Source organism: Medicago sativa, chromosome 8 (genome assembly GCF_051527215.1).
Source record: "Medicago sativa cultivar Bolivia chromosome 8, Bolivia_mono, whole genome shotgun sequence".
In the NCBI taxonomy this organism is placed as follows: Eukaryota; Viridiplantae; Streptophyta; class Magnoliopsida; order Fabales; family Fabaceae; genus Medicago; species Medicago sativa.
The window spans coordinates 81,186,497-81,203,343 of NC_140756.1; the positions used below are offsets into that span (position 1 = coordinate 81,186,497).

At 31.6% G+C, this 16,847-nt stretch overlaps 1 protein-coding gene, 1 long non-coding RNA gene and 1 pseudogene across 2 annotated transcripts; 2 read left to right on the plus strand and 1 right to left on the minus strand.

Moving 5' to 3' along the window:
• Positions 1-175: 175 nt before the first annotated feature.
• LOC146902154 (uncharacterized) lies at positions 176-1,254 on the plus strand (annotated as a pseudogene).
• Positions 1,255-2,647: 1,393 nt separating this feature from the next.
• LOC146902155 (potassium channel AKT6-like) lies at positions 2,648-4,213 on the minus strand. Its single transcript, XM_085735834.1, has 4 exons — positions 3,934-4,213; positions 3,254-3,625; positions 3,104-3,161; positions 2,648-3,010 (listed from the first exon to the last, which is right to left on the minus strand). The coding sequence occupies exons 1-4, from the start codon at positions 4,011-4,013 to the stop codon at positions 2,921-2,923; spliced, it is 600 nt and encodes a 199-aa protein (XP_085591960.1). The 5' UTR covers positions 4,014-4,213; the 3' UTR covers positions 2,648-2,920.
• Positions 4,214-11,387: 7,174 nt separating this feature from the next.
• LOC146902156 (uncharacterized) lies at positions 11,388-14,290 on the plus strand. The gene is made up of 3 exons (XR_015022413.1): positions 11,388-11,658; positions 13,631-13,756; positions 13,966-14,290. It is a non-coding gene; the product is annotated as an uncharacterized LOC146902156 (long non-coding RNA).
• The last annotated feature ends 2,557 nt before the right edge of the window (positions 14,291-16,847 follow it).

Here is a 16,847-nt window from a genome sequence, read left to right on the forward strand (position 1 = left end):
TTGTTTTTGAGGAGGTGACTATAATAGTTAGTAACCATTTTTTTTTTTGGTAGATAAAGAGGGCCAAGGCCCAGTTAGTAACCATTTTTACTTTCCTACTATAAGCTTTTGTGCTTGTTACAAGAAGTCCATTATGATGTTAATCTTTGCTTCTCTGCAGACCCCCCAACTGTACATGGTATTCCCAGAGCATATGAGTCTTGCAGTAGCTTCTAACTATCAGAGGAACATTGTTCTTGATTCCGACAGTAAACCTTTGGATCTGCCAAGTTCCACCCGAAACCTTACACAAGATTTCATCATAATTGAGGGTTTAAGGGATGCACTTGATGAAGCTCCAAAGGACCACACTTTCGAAACTCCCAGAGAGGACTTAACAGGATTTCCCCCTGAAGCACCAATTGAAGCTCCCAATGAAATTTCCAAGGAGGTAGATGTTGTTTCCATCAGCCATGAAAGAAAAGGCTAATCAAAATCAGAGTTACAATCTTCTGCCACCAGTAGGGCTGATACTAATAATCGATCGGTTGAACGCTCTTTAGGTCGTCATAATGAAACTGATCAGGAGCTAGCAGTTCAGTTTCAGTAGATGCAGCTCAGAAGAATTTCGCTGAGACTGTTAGCATTGATAATCACAATATCGAGGAAGTTAATTCTTGCTATGGTCCTGGTTCCCGCATGACTGCCAGCATTGGTGGTGCAAAGATTGAGTGACGGTGGTGAATTGGTCAAATGACTCCAATGTACTGCTGATTCAAGTGTAATTTACTCACAACCTCAGCTAGAAGTTCCATCACTGTCTAGTATTATTCAAGATAACAATATAGATGCTGATGCATGACGATTTGCTAGCCTTCAAACAATTTTAGTTGGATTAGATCGTGATGGAGAATCATTTGGCAAAGAAGTTCCTACTCGTCGGAAAGATAAACGCAAAAACAAGGATAAGAAACGTAAACAGGAAAGTCACAATGGACAGCAAAATGACACATAATATTTAGAGCAAAAATGATTGAAGAGAAAAAAACGCAAGGAAAAAGAATTGGCAAAGCTGTCAAGCGATGAAGCTAAAAGATCCTCTATAGACTTGTCAAGTAAGAAAGAGGAGCCTGAAGTGGACGATGCAAAACAACTAAAATCTGTTGAACCCAGCGGTTATAACCCTGTATCAGAAATCGAAGAGATTGATACAAAAACGGTGTCACGGAAGATACATCAGTTGCACCAAAAATTCGAATTAAAATAAAAAATTGAATGTTGAGCAAGTCATAGCAAATAAACGAAAGTAACAATTCCCTTTGTATTTTCTGGGATGTAGTTTCCTTTTCAATATCCGGCTAAACATGAAATTCTTTGAGCCTTATGTCGGTAGTTCTTTATTCTGGTTTTAGAGTGATGTGATTGAAATTTCAATCGCATAGTATCCAAAGTGTGACTGAAGCGTTGTCTTGAAAACGGTTTGTAACTATGCATCAGTTGTAAATTTACAATTTTGTTGTAAATTTCAATCACATAGCATTCAAAGTGTGACTGAAACAATGTTTTTACTTATAATATAGCTATGACATGAACCATTAGCTGGAGGTGGATCTATCATATCCTTACGATGGATGGCAATTTCTTTAAGTTTCTCTCAAAACTTTCATTCATGTTTAGTTCATTTAACTCTTTCAATAGCTGCAAACCATGATTAAAAAAATGCATGATTTAGATACATAAATCACATTGTAACTCTTGATTTAGATACATAAATCACATAACTACAAAATTTGTGCTTGCTTAAAAAGATCCTTTCTATGACATGGACAAGTTGATCCATGAAGGTCCAAGATGGTGTTTACCTCAACTTATCTCATTCGAAGTTACCCTTGCAGATCATCATATTTCTTCTAGAAACGTAACATTTCATCCCCTTATTACTCTCTAACTTTCGACGGGTACGATATTCACCGTCCGTAACCTTCGAACAATTTCATATTTGTACTCAAATATTTCATACTCAAATTGAAACAATTTCATCAAACAAATTAAAACATATCTCCATCCCAAAATACACTTTCGTACATCCATCAAACAAACTTCATCAAACAACTTAATCAAAGCATCCATCAATTAAACTAAAATAAAAAACATAGTCAAAATGCGAACGCATTCTTCCATCCTAAAATCAAATGAAACCATACAAATTTAAAATGATATAGTCAAACTATCATCTTCATCTTCAACCAGATCATACACATGTTAAAAAATACTATGTTTCCTTCACTTTATGAGCATTGCTTTGAAGGTTAGTGGAGTACTTACTGCAAGAAGCAACTTCATGTCTTGTATGTCACATGTGTTGATTTCATAATTTAATTTTTTTCCCCTTGCATGATGGTACACATATTGATAAAGTTTAAATTTTTATTGTGTGTTTGTTTTCATTATTTCATTAGTTGTTTTACTCTACTTTTTAGCTTGATTCACTTTCTTCTTAAAAAAAAAACACTTGTTTTACTTTCTTACAAATTTAATTTATTTGTCATTAACCGTTTCACACCAATATGGCTAGACCAATTGAATAGAGTTGGCCAATAATCACAAGTCACAAGTGCATCAAAACAAATTGAATTGCATTAATTGAAAACAAAATAAGTGAAACGACTTGAAGCCAAAAGGAAAATAATATTACAAAATCATCTCAAAAAGTCAATAACATAGATCAATTTGAAGGGATAAAAATTAGTTAATGGTTGAGACCAATGCAAGGCAATCAATCAGTTAAATACATTAGCTTAAACAAGACAATAAAAATTGTTTCCACTAGATTAGCATGCAAATCTCCAAGAGAAACTATTCTAAAAGTAGTACCTAAAAGACTCAAACAAGAAAATGGAATTCACATCACTTTCTCACAAGTTAAGATCCATTGCTTCCCTCATTCATGTGCTATTCCGACCATGATTTGATAATGTGAAGCAGCAAAGTGAATACAACATGCTCGAAGATGCACATTGATTAGGATAAACTGTAAAAAATATTCAAATTCAAATTATTAGTAGAAGCACTTGCAAAATATCTATCTCTATGAAAATGATAAAAGCAACATTAAAAAACTTACCCAAATAAGCTTAGCAATTCGAACTTGAGTTAAACTAAACCTTATATCCTTCTCAAGCCTACACTCAAAAAAACATAAGATTTAATATCATTAGTTACCCAACAAAAGAAAGATACCATAGTTTTTAATGACAAAGGTTCATAGTCTCACCGATTAAAAAAAGAGAAGACTTTTCCAACACACCAAAGTATTTGAAGTACAAAGAAAATGACATACACTACATGTAGAGGATGTAAGATCATTCCAGCAACAATTAGAGCGAGGTTACATATGACATCAACCACAAACCATGTTTTGAGATAGTTTAGCACAATCTTTTTTGGATTGTCTACAATCACAGAAGTGTTTTTATGGTGAAAAGCCACAAAGAAATTTAGAAAGATGTCAAAACAAAAAAATGAATTGACAAAGTAGTTTAAAATGTTAAAAACTCGAGCTTGTGGTTCATCAACGAACGCAAACACGAAGGAAGATACAATTTGAATGTAGAAGGCGAGAGTCACAAGAATATTCTGCCATATCCTGGAAAGAAATAAGAAGAAGAAAAAAGAAAGGTCATAATAATCACTTAATAGTTCAAGTCAAGATGAGTCTAAACATAAAAGATTATTAATTTATACATCCTATATGTCACCTAGAAGAAATGGTTTGAACTTGTAAAGCCTTTTACGAGACCTAAATGCAATCTGGCATGTTCAAATTGAAACAACCAGAACAATCCTTGAACATATATGTTTTGAGACTTTGGAAGGCATGCTACTTTGTCTATCAAGAAGAAATGAAAAGACAAACACAATGGAAAAAAAAAAAAGGAGAAATGAAAAAATTACCTGTAGTGTTTGTCATTAGGATAAATGATGAATGGTTTTGCTTTGCAAGCTGCTTCTTGTTCCCTCAACATCATTGTCATGGTTGGATTTTGTTTGGGTGATGAATGGTTTTGTTTAAGTTTGAGATGTGTTGTAAATGATTCAATGGACTTTGGAAGTCTTGTGTTAAGTACTAGGAGTGTAGGACATTAATTTGACTGTTGGAGTCTTGGAGAGAACAAAAAAGAGATAAGGGATTGTAAACTTTATGATTCTCCAGAGATGTAAGGTGACTTTTACAATGTCTTGACAATGGATCTCCCTCTCTTGTCACGGTAAGTAATTAATTGCATCCCTTGCCTATACTTTTTATTTTTTTTACCACATTTCATTTTCTACTGTTGTAAGCTGAAATTACTTTGCACTCTACCAACTGAAATTGTTTAACTGAAGTATGAAACAAGTTTTCTTTAATCAAAAGTATGAATCAAGTGTACTTTTAACCATTTCTTTGAACCAACTAGAGTCTAGTCTAGACCTGATTTGCACCTTATATTTTCAATGCATGCAAAGCTATAGCTGTCATTGCCATGAATTGTATGACATAAAGATAAAGATATGAGGAAAAGACTTGAGACTAAAAAAAGTAAAAGCAAATACTTTGGGCAATCCCACTCTACTCCCCTATGTCATTCTCAATCCAATTACCATCAATTAATGTGTTGTTCAAAAGCATAATATTACTTCGCATTCAATTTCAATTTGTTATTATGAATTTTGTGCTTTTCAAAATAAAAAATTATGAATTTATATTTTTTATGTGACATTGCAGCTCATGCTCCAAGTCCAGGACCCAGTCAAGCTCCAAATTATCCACAAGATAATACCAGTCTTAATTGTTTCGTAATGTCTTTTTTATATCAAAACAATTTTTTTGAGGAATAATTTTATTGTTTAATTTAATTTTGTTGTAATCTCTATGTTAGTATTATTAAGTTAAAAAAAAAAATTGTTTCGTAATGGTGATTATAGTCTTAGTTTTTTTTTTAATACTTTGTGGTGTTTATATCCTTAGTTGAATGCAAAGTGAATATATCAATAAAAACTTTATCTTTTATTTTGTTGCATTATGTTGTGGCCAGGGGCGGATCTGAGATTAAATTATTAGTGGGGCTAATTTTTTTTTAAGGAAGTAAGACTAAATTTTTTGAAGAAATAAATATTAATAGAAAATGCACAACTTAAGTTACAAAATCTTATCTTAGAACTCGTGCGCGCGCACACACATTATATATATATATATATATATATATCAAAGTTGCAACAAAAAAAAAAACATTGCAAGCATTATAGCTTATTGAAAGATAACCAAGTCAATGTGTTTGGAGTTCACAAGTTCGACTCTCACTGGATTTATTTTTACAAGTAAATTTATTTTTTTATGTTGTTTATATTATCAGGAAAAAATTATCAAAAAAACGCAAAAGTTAAAAGTTGAACCGACAACAACCAAACACAAACAGAAACACAAATGTCGCACCATTAGACCAAAGAATAATTTCACATTATGTTTCGAAATAGAACATATATATTATATAATTATGTTCTGTATATTTCAATAAAAAATTATGCTCTGTTTATTAAAAAAAAAAACGGGGGGGTTGGGCTGGTGTGGCAATAGCCACACTCAGCCTCACACAGATCCGCCCCTGGTTGTGGCATTTATGTGTGAATTTGTTATACTTCAGATTACATATTTTTCGAAAAAGATAACATTTTATTGTTGACTTTGACGTTGATAGTTAAACAAAAAGTGTAAAATCTTTAACTTACAAACTTGTCTATAAATAAATCACCATTAACAGTTTACCTGTGGCATCCGATGAGTGGTTGAAATTGTGGGGAACCTGCAAACTGTGAGAATCGACTATTTTAGCAAGTGGGATAAATTACGGCATCAAATCTACAGTTAATTTAAACATACATAACCGAAAATATTTTTAACGATTTATATGTAATTTTTATAACTTTTTTTAGTTGAAATTGTTTAATTTTTAAATATTGCTTGAATTGTTCTCATGAGTATAGTTCAATTGCTATGGATATTACATGTAATATGGCACTAGTCGGGGTTTGAATCTCGATTCTCCACTTATTCACCTTATGAGGTGATATTTAGTCAGACTAGTCATAAACAAAAATTGCTTGAATTAATTATTTTTATCTTTTTTGAATATTTTATTTAAATGTCATCTTAATTTTTAGTTTTGAATATGTTTTTGTAAATGAAGGTAGTGTCTAGAATTTCATTCATCAAGTGTGGAGTAGTGAAAAATCAAGGTTCATGCTCGTAGCAAAATACATCATATTTTTTTGGTTGTTGGTTATTAAGGTGTATGCTTGTAATCAACTTACATTGGTTCTAATGTCTAACCATATTTTTTTAAGACTGAAAAGTTGAGTTCCTTTTTTCCTAAAAGCAATGAAGAGTTGAATTCATTTTGCATTGACTGGATGGTGTCAATTAAGGTACATAATACATTAACGAGAACTGAAAATTATATCATGTTTCTAATTGAATCATACACGGACCTGGAAATTAGAATACATTGGTATAAAATGACTATGTATACATGAGTCCTGCATAGTGCATATGTCTCTCATTCTCTGAGCCTTGGTTACATTAATTGCATGACATGTATCTACATGTATATTGATGACTTCTGATTGACTCATATATTGATATGAGGAAAAGACATGAGACTAAAAAAAGTAAAAACAAATACATACAAAGCTAGCTGTTAATGCCAGTTTGCCATGATGCATAACAAAATTATGAGACATTGATCAAGTGCATATATGGAGACTATTAGCATATCAGGAAATTCCTCACATTGTTGTGCTAGTACTGTTCAGGGTTCAATGAATTGTGAGACGTGGCTTTTCATCCCAATGTAGCATGGATCAGGCTAACTTGTATAAACTAAACCCATACCTGAAATTTAACTTCCATTGACAGAAATCTCCTTAATTCTTGTAGTTCTATAACCATTATCCACTGCATGGTATTCATATGTTCATTCATCAATATCTAGTACTTCAAATTTAATTCTAAAAAGTGGACGTGATTATGAGAAACCAATTTTTTTTTTCTTTTGCACCGGTTTCCGACCCACCAATGGTGGGCAACTAATCCGGCTCATGTGTAGAGACATGCGCACTGGCCAAAGCACCGGTTTCCAACCCACCAATGGTGGGCAACTAATCCGGCTCATGTGTAGAGACATGCGCACTGGCCAAACATTGTTCTTCCTAGGAATCGAACCCGGTATTCCCCGGATACGTCCTTGGAATGAGCTCCTTGCCACTAGAGCCCAAGCAACTTGGTTTATGAGAAACCAATTTCATCCATGCACACATGTTCAAAAAGTGCATTAATTGCATCACTCTCAAAGGTTTAGTTAATGACTGAAGAAGTCAACTAATTACCATTATATATAGCATAATTGCAGTAATAAAAGTATAAAACTATAAGAAAAAATATGATAAAATGACCCTTGACCACACTAGCTAAAACTGCTAGCTTAAAATCCTAATTTCTTTGTGATGAAATACAATTAAATTCATAACAAACAGAACAAAAAAAAAAAAACTATCTAGTTCACTCAAATGGATCATCATCGTCATCAGGAAGAGGCTTAGTAGTTACCATCGTTATCTCTGTTCCATTCCTGTCAAGCATATAAATTAATTAACAAGCAACATTAAATTAAATCAGGCAAAAAATAACTATGGAAGAACAGAAGAATACCCTAATCTTTGCTAAAAACACATTGATAACAAAATTCCTTACAAATTGTGAAGGTTAATATTACTGCAAATAAAAAACCACATGGCGAATCAATAAATAATTTGCTACCACTCATCATTCATGACATTGACATATCAAAATTCAAAAATAAAAATAAAGCATGTTTGATTAATTAGTTACGTACCCAGCAAGTTTTCTCGAAATTATAGTTATTCTTTTCAGATATTTCATAGTATTGTAGATTCTTCTTCCTATGAAATTTAACTTGTTTTGCTCTAATCTGTCTATTCCTCACATTAACTTTGTTTCAACATAGGTCGACGGGTAAATTTTCACACACACTGATGATTATTAACAACAAATTAAGAGTCACAAATTAGTCATCTGAAAAACAGCACATTGTATGAAAAGGCCAAAATTGATGAAATTATTGAACTCGCTGAGTGAGATCATTGTACCATGTTGGAACACTTATGTATGTCAAATGAGAAGTTACGTCAAAACGACAATTATAATGAGACGTAGGAAGTATATATGAACACGTGTTAGAGCATTTAAATGTTTGACTTTGCGCATATGTGTGTTGCATGGGAATTCTCTCCGGTGAATTTTTCACTAGAGGCGCAGTCCACTCTAAATCTCTATCATCCAATGATTTTGACCAAATAGAAAAATATGTGGATGTAATCGTGATTTGTGAGCTATTATTCTGTGACTCAACGAGTCGAATAAGCAGTAGCATCTTTGATATCACAAACTGTGATTATGAATGTAGTATGTGCATAAATGTGTGTGAAGAATGGTTATTGTAAAAAAAAAAAATCAGGGGTGGTTGTTATTTTAAATGAATGATCTTTCAATTTTTAATTTTCATTCAATATAATTTGAGGGATTTAGGAGATCAACTGATTATAAGTAAAAGTTACATAACTTAATTAGTTAAAAGAACAGAGTCACAACTAAATTAATAAAAAGAAAATCAATACATTTCGCTTTGTATTTATAGTAAAAATGAATACGCTATAATACTACTTGATAGAAATAATATAATATAATATTATCCTCTATTTCATTTATACATTTAAAAAAATAAAAAAAAATAAAAACATGACCAAACGAAAAGCCAAAAAAATATTTGTTCCAAATAAAAAGAAAGCCAAAAAATAAGAAACACATATTCATTTTATAAGATAAAAGAAGGTAGTTTGCAAGTCCTAGCCCAACTGAAAAAATAGTTTTAGCTCAACTATAAAAATGTTAAAATTGTTAGGTCGGACGCCGTGATTGAAGTTCGAACCCCGACTACTTCACTTGTGTGTGTTTCTATTGCCATCTCATATATATATCGAGATATATAAATAAAAGAAGGCCAAATTTATGGTTGTTGTCCTTTAAGGTTGATCTTTATTTCGGGTTGGTTCTTTATGTTTTTCCTTCCCAATTTGGTCCTTCATGTTACATTTTATCTGCACTGTTGGCTTTTAAATATGCTCTTTTTGCATGGTTCTACTTTATGTTGTAGCTATTGTGGAACCACAACTTTTGTTCCGCAACAAGAGATAAACGATATTGAGACGTTCATTCATCGTGTGACATGTCTCACATTAGAGATGAATTTCTACTATTTTAAGTTCATGAATTCTAACCATTGCTCATGAATGAAGATATTGCAACAAAAAGTCCAGTTTTCTAAGATTTTTTTGATTGAGGAATTTTGATTTTAAAAAAAAAAGTGTAGAGAGAAAAGAAATGGTGATCTGAATTGTTAATGATTTTATTTTATTTTTTGTTGTCCATGTTATTTGGATAATTTGGTTACAAAGGAATGGTTTGAGGTTAAGTAGTATTCATGTTAACTATCTCGAAAGGCACGATATCTTCTTCAAATATGCAGGGCCGGCCCATAGCCCGTCGAGGCTGGGCGACGACACCGGGCCTCCAATTTTTTGGGGCCCAAAATATTTTTTTTAATATGTAAGACACGAAAATAATGGTTATATATATATTAAAAGCAAATTATTTCAGTTTGTACAGCTTGCTTTAGTGGTGTGGCCAATTTTTGTTGAGTGTGAGGTCATGTGTTCAAGACCCACCAAAGTGTGATTTAAAATTTTTTTTAAAATGGCTTATTTATTTTTTTTGGGGCCCGGAATTTAATTTTTTTTTTGCATCCCTTATAAAATTAAAACCGGGCCTATGAATTTGTTAAGACGGCCCTGCAAATATGTATTTGCAAATTGAAGAAATTTCAAAGTGACGTATAGACATTGCAAAAGCATTCTGTTTGCCGAAGTCCTTTGGAAACCTCCTCAAATTGGTTGGAATAAACCTAACGCTAATGGTTTAGCCATTGGTAATCCATGCATCTTTAGCAGCTTGTGGGACAATGTTTAGGAATTCTAGAACAACTTTTGTTAGCCGCTTGTTTCTAGCAATATTGTCTAGTCATTGGATTGAGAGTGATAAGTTTGGTGGACTAAATTTGGATTGTGTAGATAGATTATTCGTTGTCTAGACTAAATTTATCTGCACATTCATTGTTTATTCATTGTGTAGATAGATTAACTCAACATGGTCATAGTGTTAGTAATCACGGCCGGTTCAAGGGATAAGAAACTCAAACAAGGGTTTTAGGTCCCAAAATTTTGAGTATAAAAAGTCCTACAAAAATTTAATTTGGTTATATATATGGAAAATAAGTTATAGACATCTCTATAATTTAATTCGTTATTGAAAATGCCTCGAATTTTTTTGGTCATGAGTTTGAATCTTGAACTCCCCAAAATTTATGTATTTTTATAAGTTTCTTTGCTTAATTTTTTTAAAAGGCCTTATTAAAATGTTTGTTTTAGGCCTCTTAATATATTGGAATTGACCCTATTAATAATATGGGAAAAACTAACTTGTGCCCTTAAGGCACAATTAGTGAATCAAAAATATAATAATTTCTTGTTGAAATGTGTGTATTAAATTTAATTTTTAAATTTGTAATAAATAGAATGCACAAAACTTAATGAAATATTTCTACTTTTAAATTTCTTAACATGTAGCATGACCCTAATAATATTGCTTGGGGGACAAAATCGTTACTCATAAATTTGGTCTTTCCAAACTACTCCATTGGTTTTCTTGATTTTGTGGGTTTCTTATCCTCAATTTTGTATTTTCTTTTTCTTTATTTTAATAAATTTTGGAGCGTGTTACAAATGTTTGCTGCTTTTTGGAATGTCAACATAGTTAATATGTCAATCATTCATAATGATGTTTTGAAAGTAGAAACACAATGGGTAATTAATTTTTTTTTTAAGGAGGGTAATTAATCTTATATTCAAAACAATAGAAATCGCAATTCACAACCTCAAGGTAAAAAAGATTGGAACCAATACTTCATGTCAGCATGCTTGTAAGGTAATTTTGATTTTTTAGATTATTTTTTATCATTTTTAAGAAACTTTGGTTCATAGGGAAGGAGACTCTAGTGATCTGATGTTCGGTCATGAGGTAAATAAAGTTTAATAAAAAATCGTGTTTCATATATAATCGAACTTGGATTCTTATATGAAACACATTAACCATTTGAGTGTAATTACTTGGCTAAAAAAGTATATGTGTATATATATATATATATGAATTGCGTTAAAAAATTTGCACCCTTAATCTAGGGTCCTAAAGACGCCACTGGCAGTAAGTATATCCTTATCATCTTCGGAAAAATCTTCAGTTTGTTCTGAATAGTGGCGTGGTATGTGGGAAGTAGTTTTCCCATCTTTTCCTTGCAAAAGATCAAAACTACCTAAAATCCAATTCACTCTCACGGTGGATCATGATCTGCTCCTGATTTCATCAATATTGGGAGGACATTCATTTGATCAAGAAGAACACGTTTAATCCTCTCCCATCTCCACAAGGAGATCATGAACGACCTACACAAACAGGTTTATACTTTCTTATTGTTTATTATGATGACATATTCAAAGAATTCAATGCATTTCATAAACTTACAATGATATTGGTGTGATACTCCATCTCACTTTTGCCATATGAACCAAACCAAATGATTTCCACATCATTAACTAAAATTCTACAAGTTACATGATGCCACCCACAATCACTTAAGTGAATTCAACTTCTACATATATTTATTTTTCTTTATAATACCTCATACTACAAGTCTACAATATATGATTGAATGTTACTCGTCTCTAAAGACTTGACAGGAAAATACGCTCCATGTGCAACATGACCACGTAAAAGACTACAATGGATCTTTATGTTCGAGTATTATTTTGTTCCAAACTCATAATAATACTCTTAAAACACGTGCTCGCAATCCAGATGGCTAAGCCTTGGAAAAAAGTTGCCAAAAGGCTATTCGAAAAGTAGACATAGGTAAATCGGACACTAAGGTTTTGTTTGCGAGTTTGAAAGGGAATGGAATCGAGGGTTTTGGGTTACAACATTCTATCTCTCAACTTTGCAGCCCTAATCGAAATGTTAACGGGCTTATTCGTTGTCATTATATTATATATTTTGATCATTATATTTTTTAACATCATTATCACTTCAGGTCTTTTGATCATTATATTATTTTGACAAATAAATTCCAATTATTCCATGACAAGAAAACCGACTTTTTCATACCTAGCCATCAATTTTTTAATCATCAATCAATTGCATGGGTTGCATATTTATCTCAATCGGTACGATAACTCTTCAAAGGTTCATGCTATATTTATTGAGATATTCTTGCATGAACTCTTATCTAAGAGATCATTCTTACACTCAACCAATAAAAATATGACACGTGTTATTAACTTAAAAAAAAAATGTGATTTTAATTAAGGAAATGGAAACATAAATGGTGGTGGGTGGTTTTTGTTGGTTAAAGAAAGTGGAAAAAGGAGAGAGAAATATTAAAAATAATGAGAAAAAATTATGATATTAATTATTTTTATTATTTTAATGAGATGTTTGATTTTAATCGGTTGGGTGTAAGAATAATCTCTTAGGTAAGAGTTCATGTAAGAATTTCTCATATTTATTTATCTTGTAGGCGCCTTCTTATTTTTTAGTATCATACCAAAATTAATATATCAATAGTAATAATATATTTTTAATAGTCACGTGAACATAGCTCGGTTGGCAAAGACAAGCATTGTTATATGCAGATCGAAGTTCTAACCACTAAACTATTTAAAAAAAAAAAAAAGATTAATGTAGCAGTAGCAATAATTTTCTTTGAAGGATATAGCAGTAGCAATAATATAATTTTACTTCCGTTCGAATAAAATAACATATCTTTACTCGATCAAATCTATATTTGGTAACAAATTTTCCCTGTACCCTCTCGAAAAAACAATATTACCCTGATATTGTGGTGGCTAGGAAGTAGGAACAATATAAGGAACAAACAAAACTATTTGCAGCACGTCACCATAAAAATAAAAATTAGAACCTACTCAAATCAGTTTTAACTTTTAACACAACTTCATACTCACTAAACACATACACCGCCCAAAAATAAGTCTTTCTCTTTCAGAATATTGATTGATTTCTGAGTTACATTTACATTAGGAATTCGAGTTGCTATGTTATTTTGGGTGTGATTGATATCGGGGAAGACCAAATCCAATAATTTAACCTTTGTGAGGGCGAGATTCGATTCGATTGAAGTAATTAATATGGCAAATGTTTTCGGTATTTCAGCTATTCTACTTGCGTTGATGCCCTTCAAAACTAATAATGCTTTGATGCCATTCCCAGCTATATCGAAAATCTCTTGCCCAATTTCAACACCAAAAACACGTTATTGTAGGACCATCATAACTTATATGGTGGTGGAGTGTCTCCCATATTTTATCCATGACGATAATTCACAACAACCAGATTACTCATGTTGTATTGCAGTGAAATCTATAGCAGCAAACGATACCAATTGCATTTGTGATATTATGGAGAGTGACAATTCGTCAATGGATCTCACAAAGGCAACGAAGCTACCTACTATTTGTGGCGTATCACTCCCATGTCATGGTAAGTAATTAATTTCAACCCTTGTCATATTAAGTGATTAAATAGAAATACTTTTGGGCAGTCCCACTCTACTCCCCCTATGTATGTTATTGTCAACCCAATCATCATTAATTCATTCTCCCTTAATGTGTTGTTCAAAAGCATGAAATTACTTGGCAACTAATTAAATTATAAATTCAATTCCAATGTGTTGTTATGTGACATTGCAGCTAATGCTCCAAGTCCAGGACCCAGTCATGCTCCAGAAGATGAAAGAATTGGTAAGGGTTTATTAATAGTGATTGGAGTCATAGTTGTTGTGGCAGTTATACAACTTATACCTAATTGTATTGAATAATATCAATAGTGTGGTTGTCTTTTTTCCTCAATTTTTTATTGTATCGTACCTTAATAGTGGTTGCAATCTTAGTTGTTGCGGGACTTATACACTCAAGTTTTGTTTATAATAACAACTTATTGAAGTGAATTCCTTCAACAAAAAAATAACTTATTGAAGTGAATAATATCGATAGTGAGTTTGTCTTTTTTCCTCAATTTTTTGTTTTAATCTTTTGTTTTATTTTTGTTGCAGTATGTTGTGGCATTTAGATGTGAATTTATTGTTTTTGTATACATATTTTTCGAAAAAGATAACATTTTATTAGTGACTTTGAAGCTGATACTTAAATAAAAAGTGAAAAATCCTTAACATACAAACTCGTCTCTATATAAATTACCATTAACAAATTATCAAGAGTGATTAGAAGAACAACGTCCGGCGAGCAGTCGAGTAGTTGAATGGTAAGGTACCTGTGAAATGTAGGGATTGTCCCGTTGAGCATATTATATGCAGGGGTCGGGATTTGAATGTCATCAAAAATTTTAGTTTTGAATATTTTTTTTGTCAAATAGGTTAGTGGCTAAAACTTTATACATTTAAGTGTGGAGAAGTGAAAAGGTTGAATATGTGTGTAATCTACTTACCTTTTTTATAGCAAAATCACTGCATTTCATTCATAACTAAAGAGGACAAAGTAGAGGGTACATCATAGAAGACATGGGGCTGGGGTGAGATAAGACGGCTCTAGCTATACTATGATTTGCCTTGTTTGCTTGCCTCCGAACAAACGACACCACAAAATCGGGATTGCTTTTCAGTATATTTTTACATTGAAACACAAAGTCCCCAAATTCATTAAGAGGAGTATTAGAGGTGTTAAGTACATTAACAAGTGACCTACTATCAGTTTCAAACCAAACTCATTGCAAACCATTACTTGTGGTTGTTCTACCAAAAAAAAAAATTACTTGTGGTTGTTTTGATAGCTTCCAACAATCCCATGGATTCCGCTTCAAGGACGGTAGCGGAGATTTGCGAGTAGCCCGACATACCAATTAACAGCTTCCCCGTTGAATCTCTAAAGCATTATGTTGTATATGTTTAGTAGACTTTCTTTTAGATAAGTCTACTTTTAATAGATAAGAAAATAAGAACATTAGTTAATAAAAAAATTACGTAAAAATAATGTATTGGATCAAGTTCTAGTTCATGAATGTGGCACACTTAGACAAAAGGCATGCAAAAGGGCAATTCAATTGACATCAAATTCTTTCGATATCACTAAAATTTCCCCATATAGTGTCAACATTGCACCATGTTACTTGAGAGCAACTCTTACACAACCATAAATTTAAATAAAATTCATTTAGACGCACACGCATGGATGATAAAATGTAAAAGTGAAATGATATTTTTTTTGACAAAAAAAGTGAAATGATGTGACTTAATTATTTCTCATTTAAATTCTATTATTTGTGTATGTCCAAATACTATTGATTTGAGGTTATGTCCAACCATGTATTTCTTGTATTTATAACAAATAACTGTCTCATTACAAGTTTACAACAAATTTTATTTTCTCAAGACGGAAACTCTCATAATGGCAACTTTAGAACCTTTCAAGATCCCGTGATAAACAACTTTTTAAATTGGAAAACCTAACTGGCGTCCCTTATCCAAATCATTATTTTAGTAGTTTGCAAAAATTATCAGCACATTCTTCAACTAAGAATTTGTTTGACATTCTTTCATTAAGAAAAAAAGTCCTCAAATGTCAATAGGGCACCAGTTGAAAAACAACTATATAATACAATCTATCAAAATCACCAATCATTAGGTCGTCCATGTTGCAAATTTAAAGGCGTAATTATTCCGCTCAATTGTATTATTGTCACATTATTTGTATACATTTTTTCATTTTATGTTATTAACTCAGACATTGCGAGTTATATGTTCCTGTATTTATCATTTTCAATTTTAAAAATGTTAAATTTGTGTTTGTATAATGATGTATTCTACTAAATTGGATGAACGAATATATTTTTTAGTAAAAAGAAATACATGCAAATTACTTCTAAAATATTATACTTCAGTTTATATTTATTATAGTGAAAAACACATAGATAGTTAATAATTATAATTTAATAAAATTTCTATTCTCTTTACTTTATTTAACGTTATAGTTATTATTTTAACTAGTAAAAATGTTAAAGTCATAATATTTTTAAATACGCGTGAAATGAGCAAACATACATGGTAGTGGTGGTATTTGACATTGTTGTATTGTATCACCACCTTTTGCCTTCATCACTAAGTGGTTTATGATTTTGATCCTTGTTGCTTTACACATCTGATTAGAAACTAAAACTTTTAATAAATGTTTGTTTATTAATAACTAGATAAATAAAAGCGATCATGTATTGGTAAATATGGAGGTATATTTATTTACATCAAACGACAAGTTATAACTTCCATGTATAATATTAACTTAACTTTTATGTATGGACACATCATAAATTATCCTATTATAATTGACAATTAAAATTATCTTCCTTCAAAAAAATTAAAATTATCTAACACTTTTAGTATTGATTTATGAATGTATATGTACGACGGTATAAGCGAGCTATCGAATCAATGCGTAATGACAGTGACAGATCAAAACAAATAAAGGAAACAACAGTTAAGAAAAAATCAGGAGACGTTAATGGGATATGATGCATTCCTTTCATTTAGTTGTAATCTAAATTGTTATTATAGAACTAATTAATA

What these genes read in the sequence shown, in the direction of transcription:
- LOC146902155 (XM_085735834.1), bottom strand. Translation starts at nt 4,013, where the DNA reads ATGACAATGATGTTGAGGGAACAAGAAGCAGCTTGCAAAGCAAAACCA. An exon ending in GTCTTCTCTTTTTTTAATCG is followed by an intron (nt 3,162 to 3,253) that starts GTGAGACTATGA and finishes TTTTGAGTGTAG; the next exon opens with GCTTGAGAAGGATATAAGGT. An exon ending in GAATTGCTAAGCTTATTTGG is followed by an intron (nt 3,011 to 3,103) that starts GTAAGTTTTTTA and finishes TATTTTTTACAG; the next exon opens with TTTATCCTAATCAATGTGCA.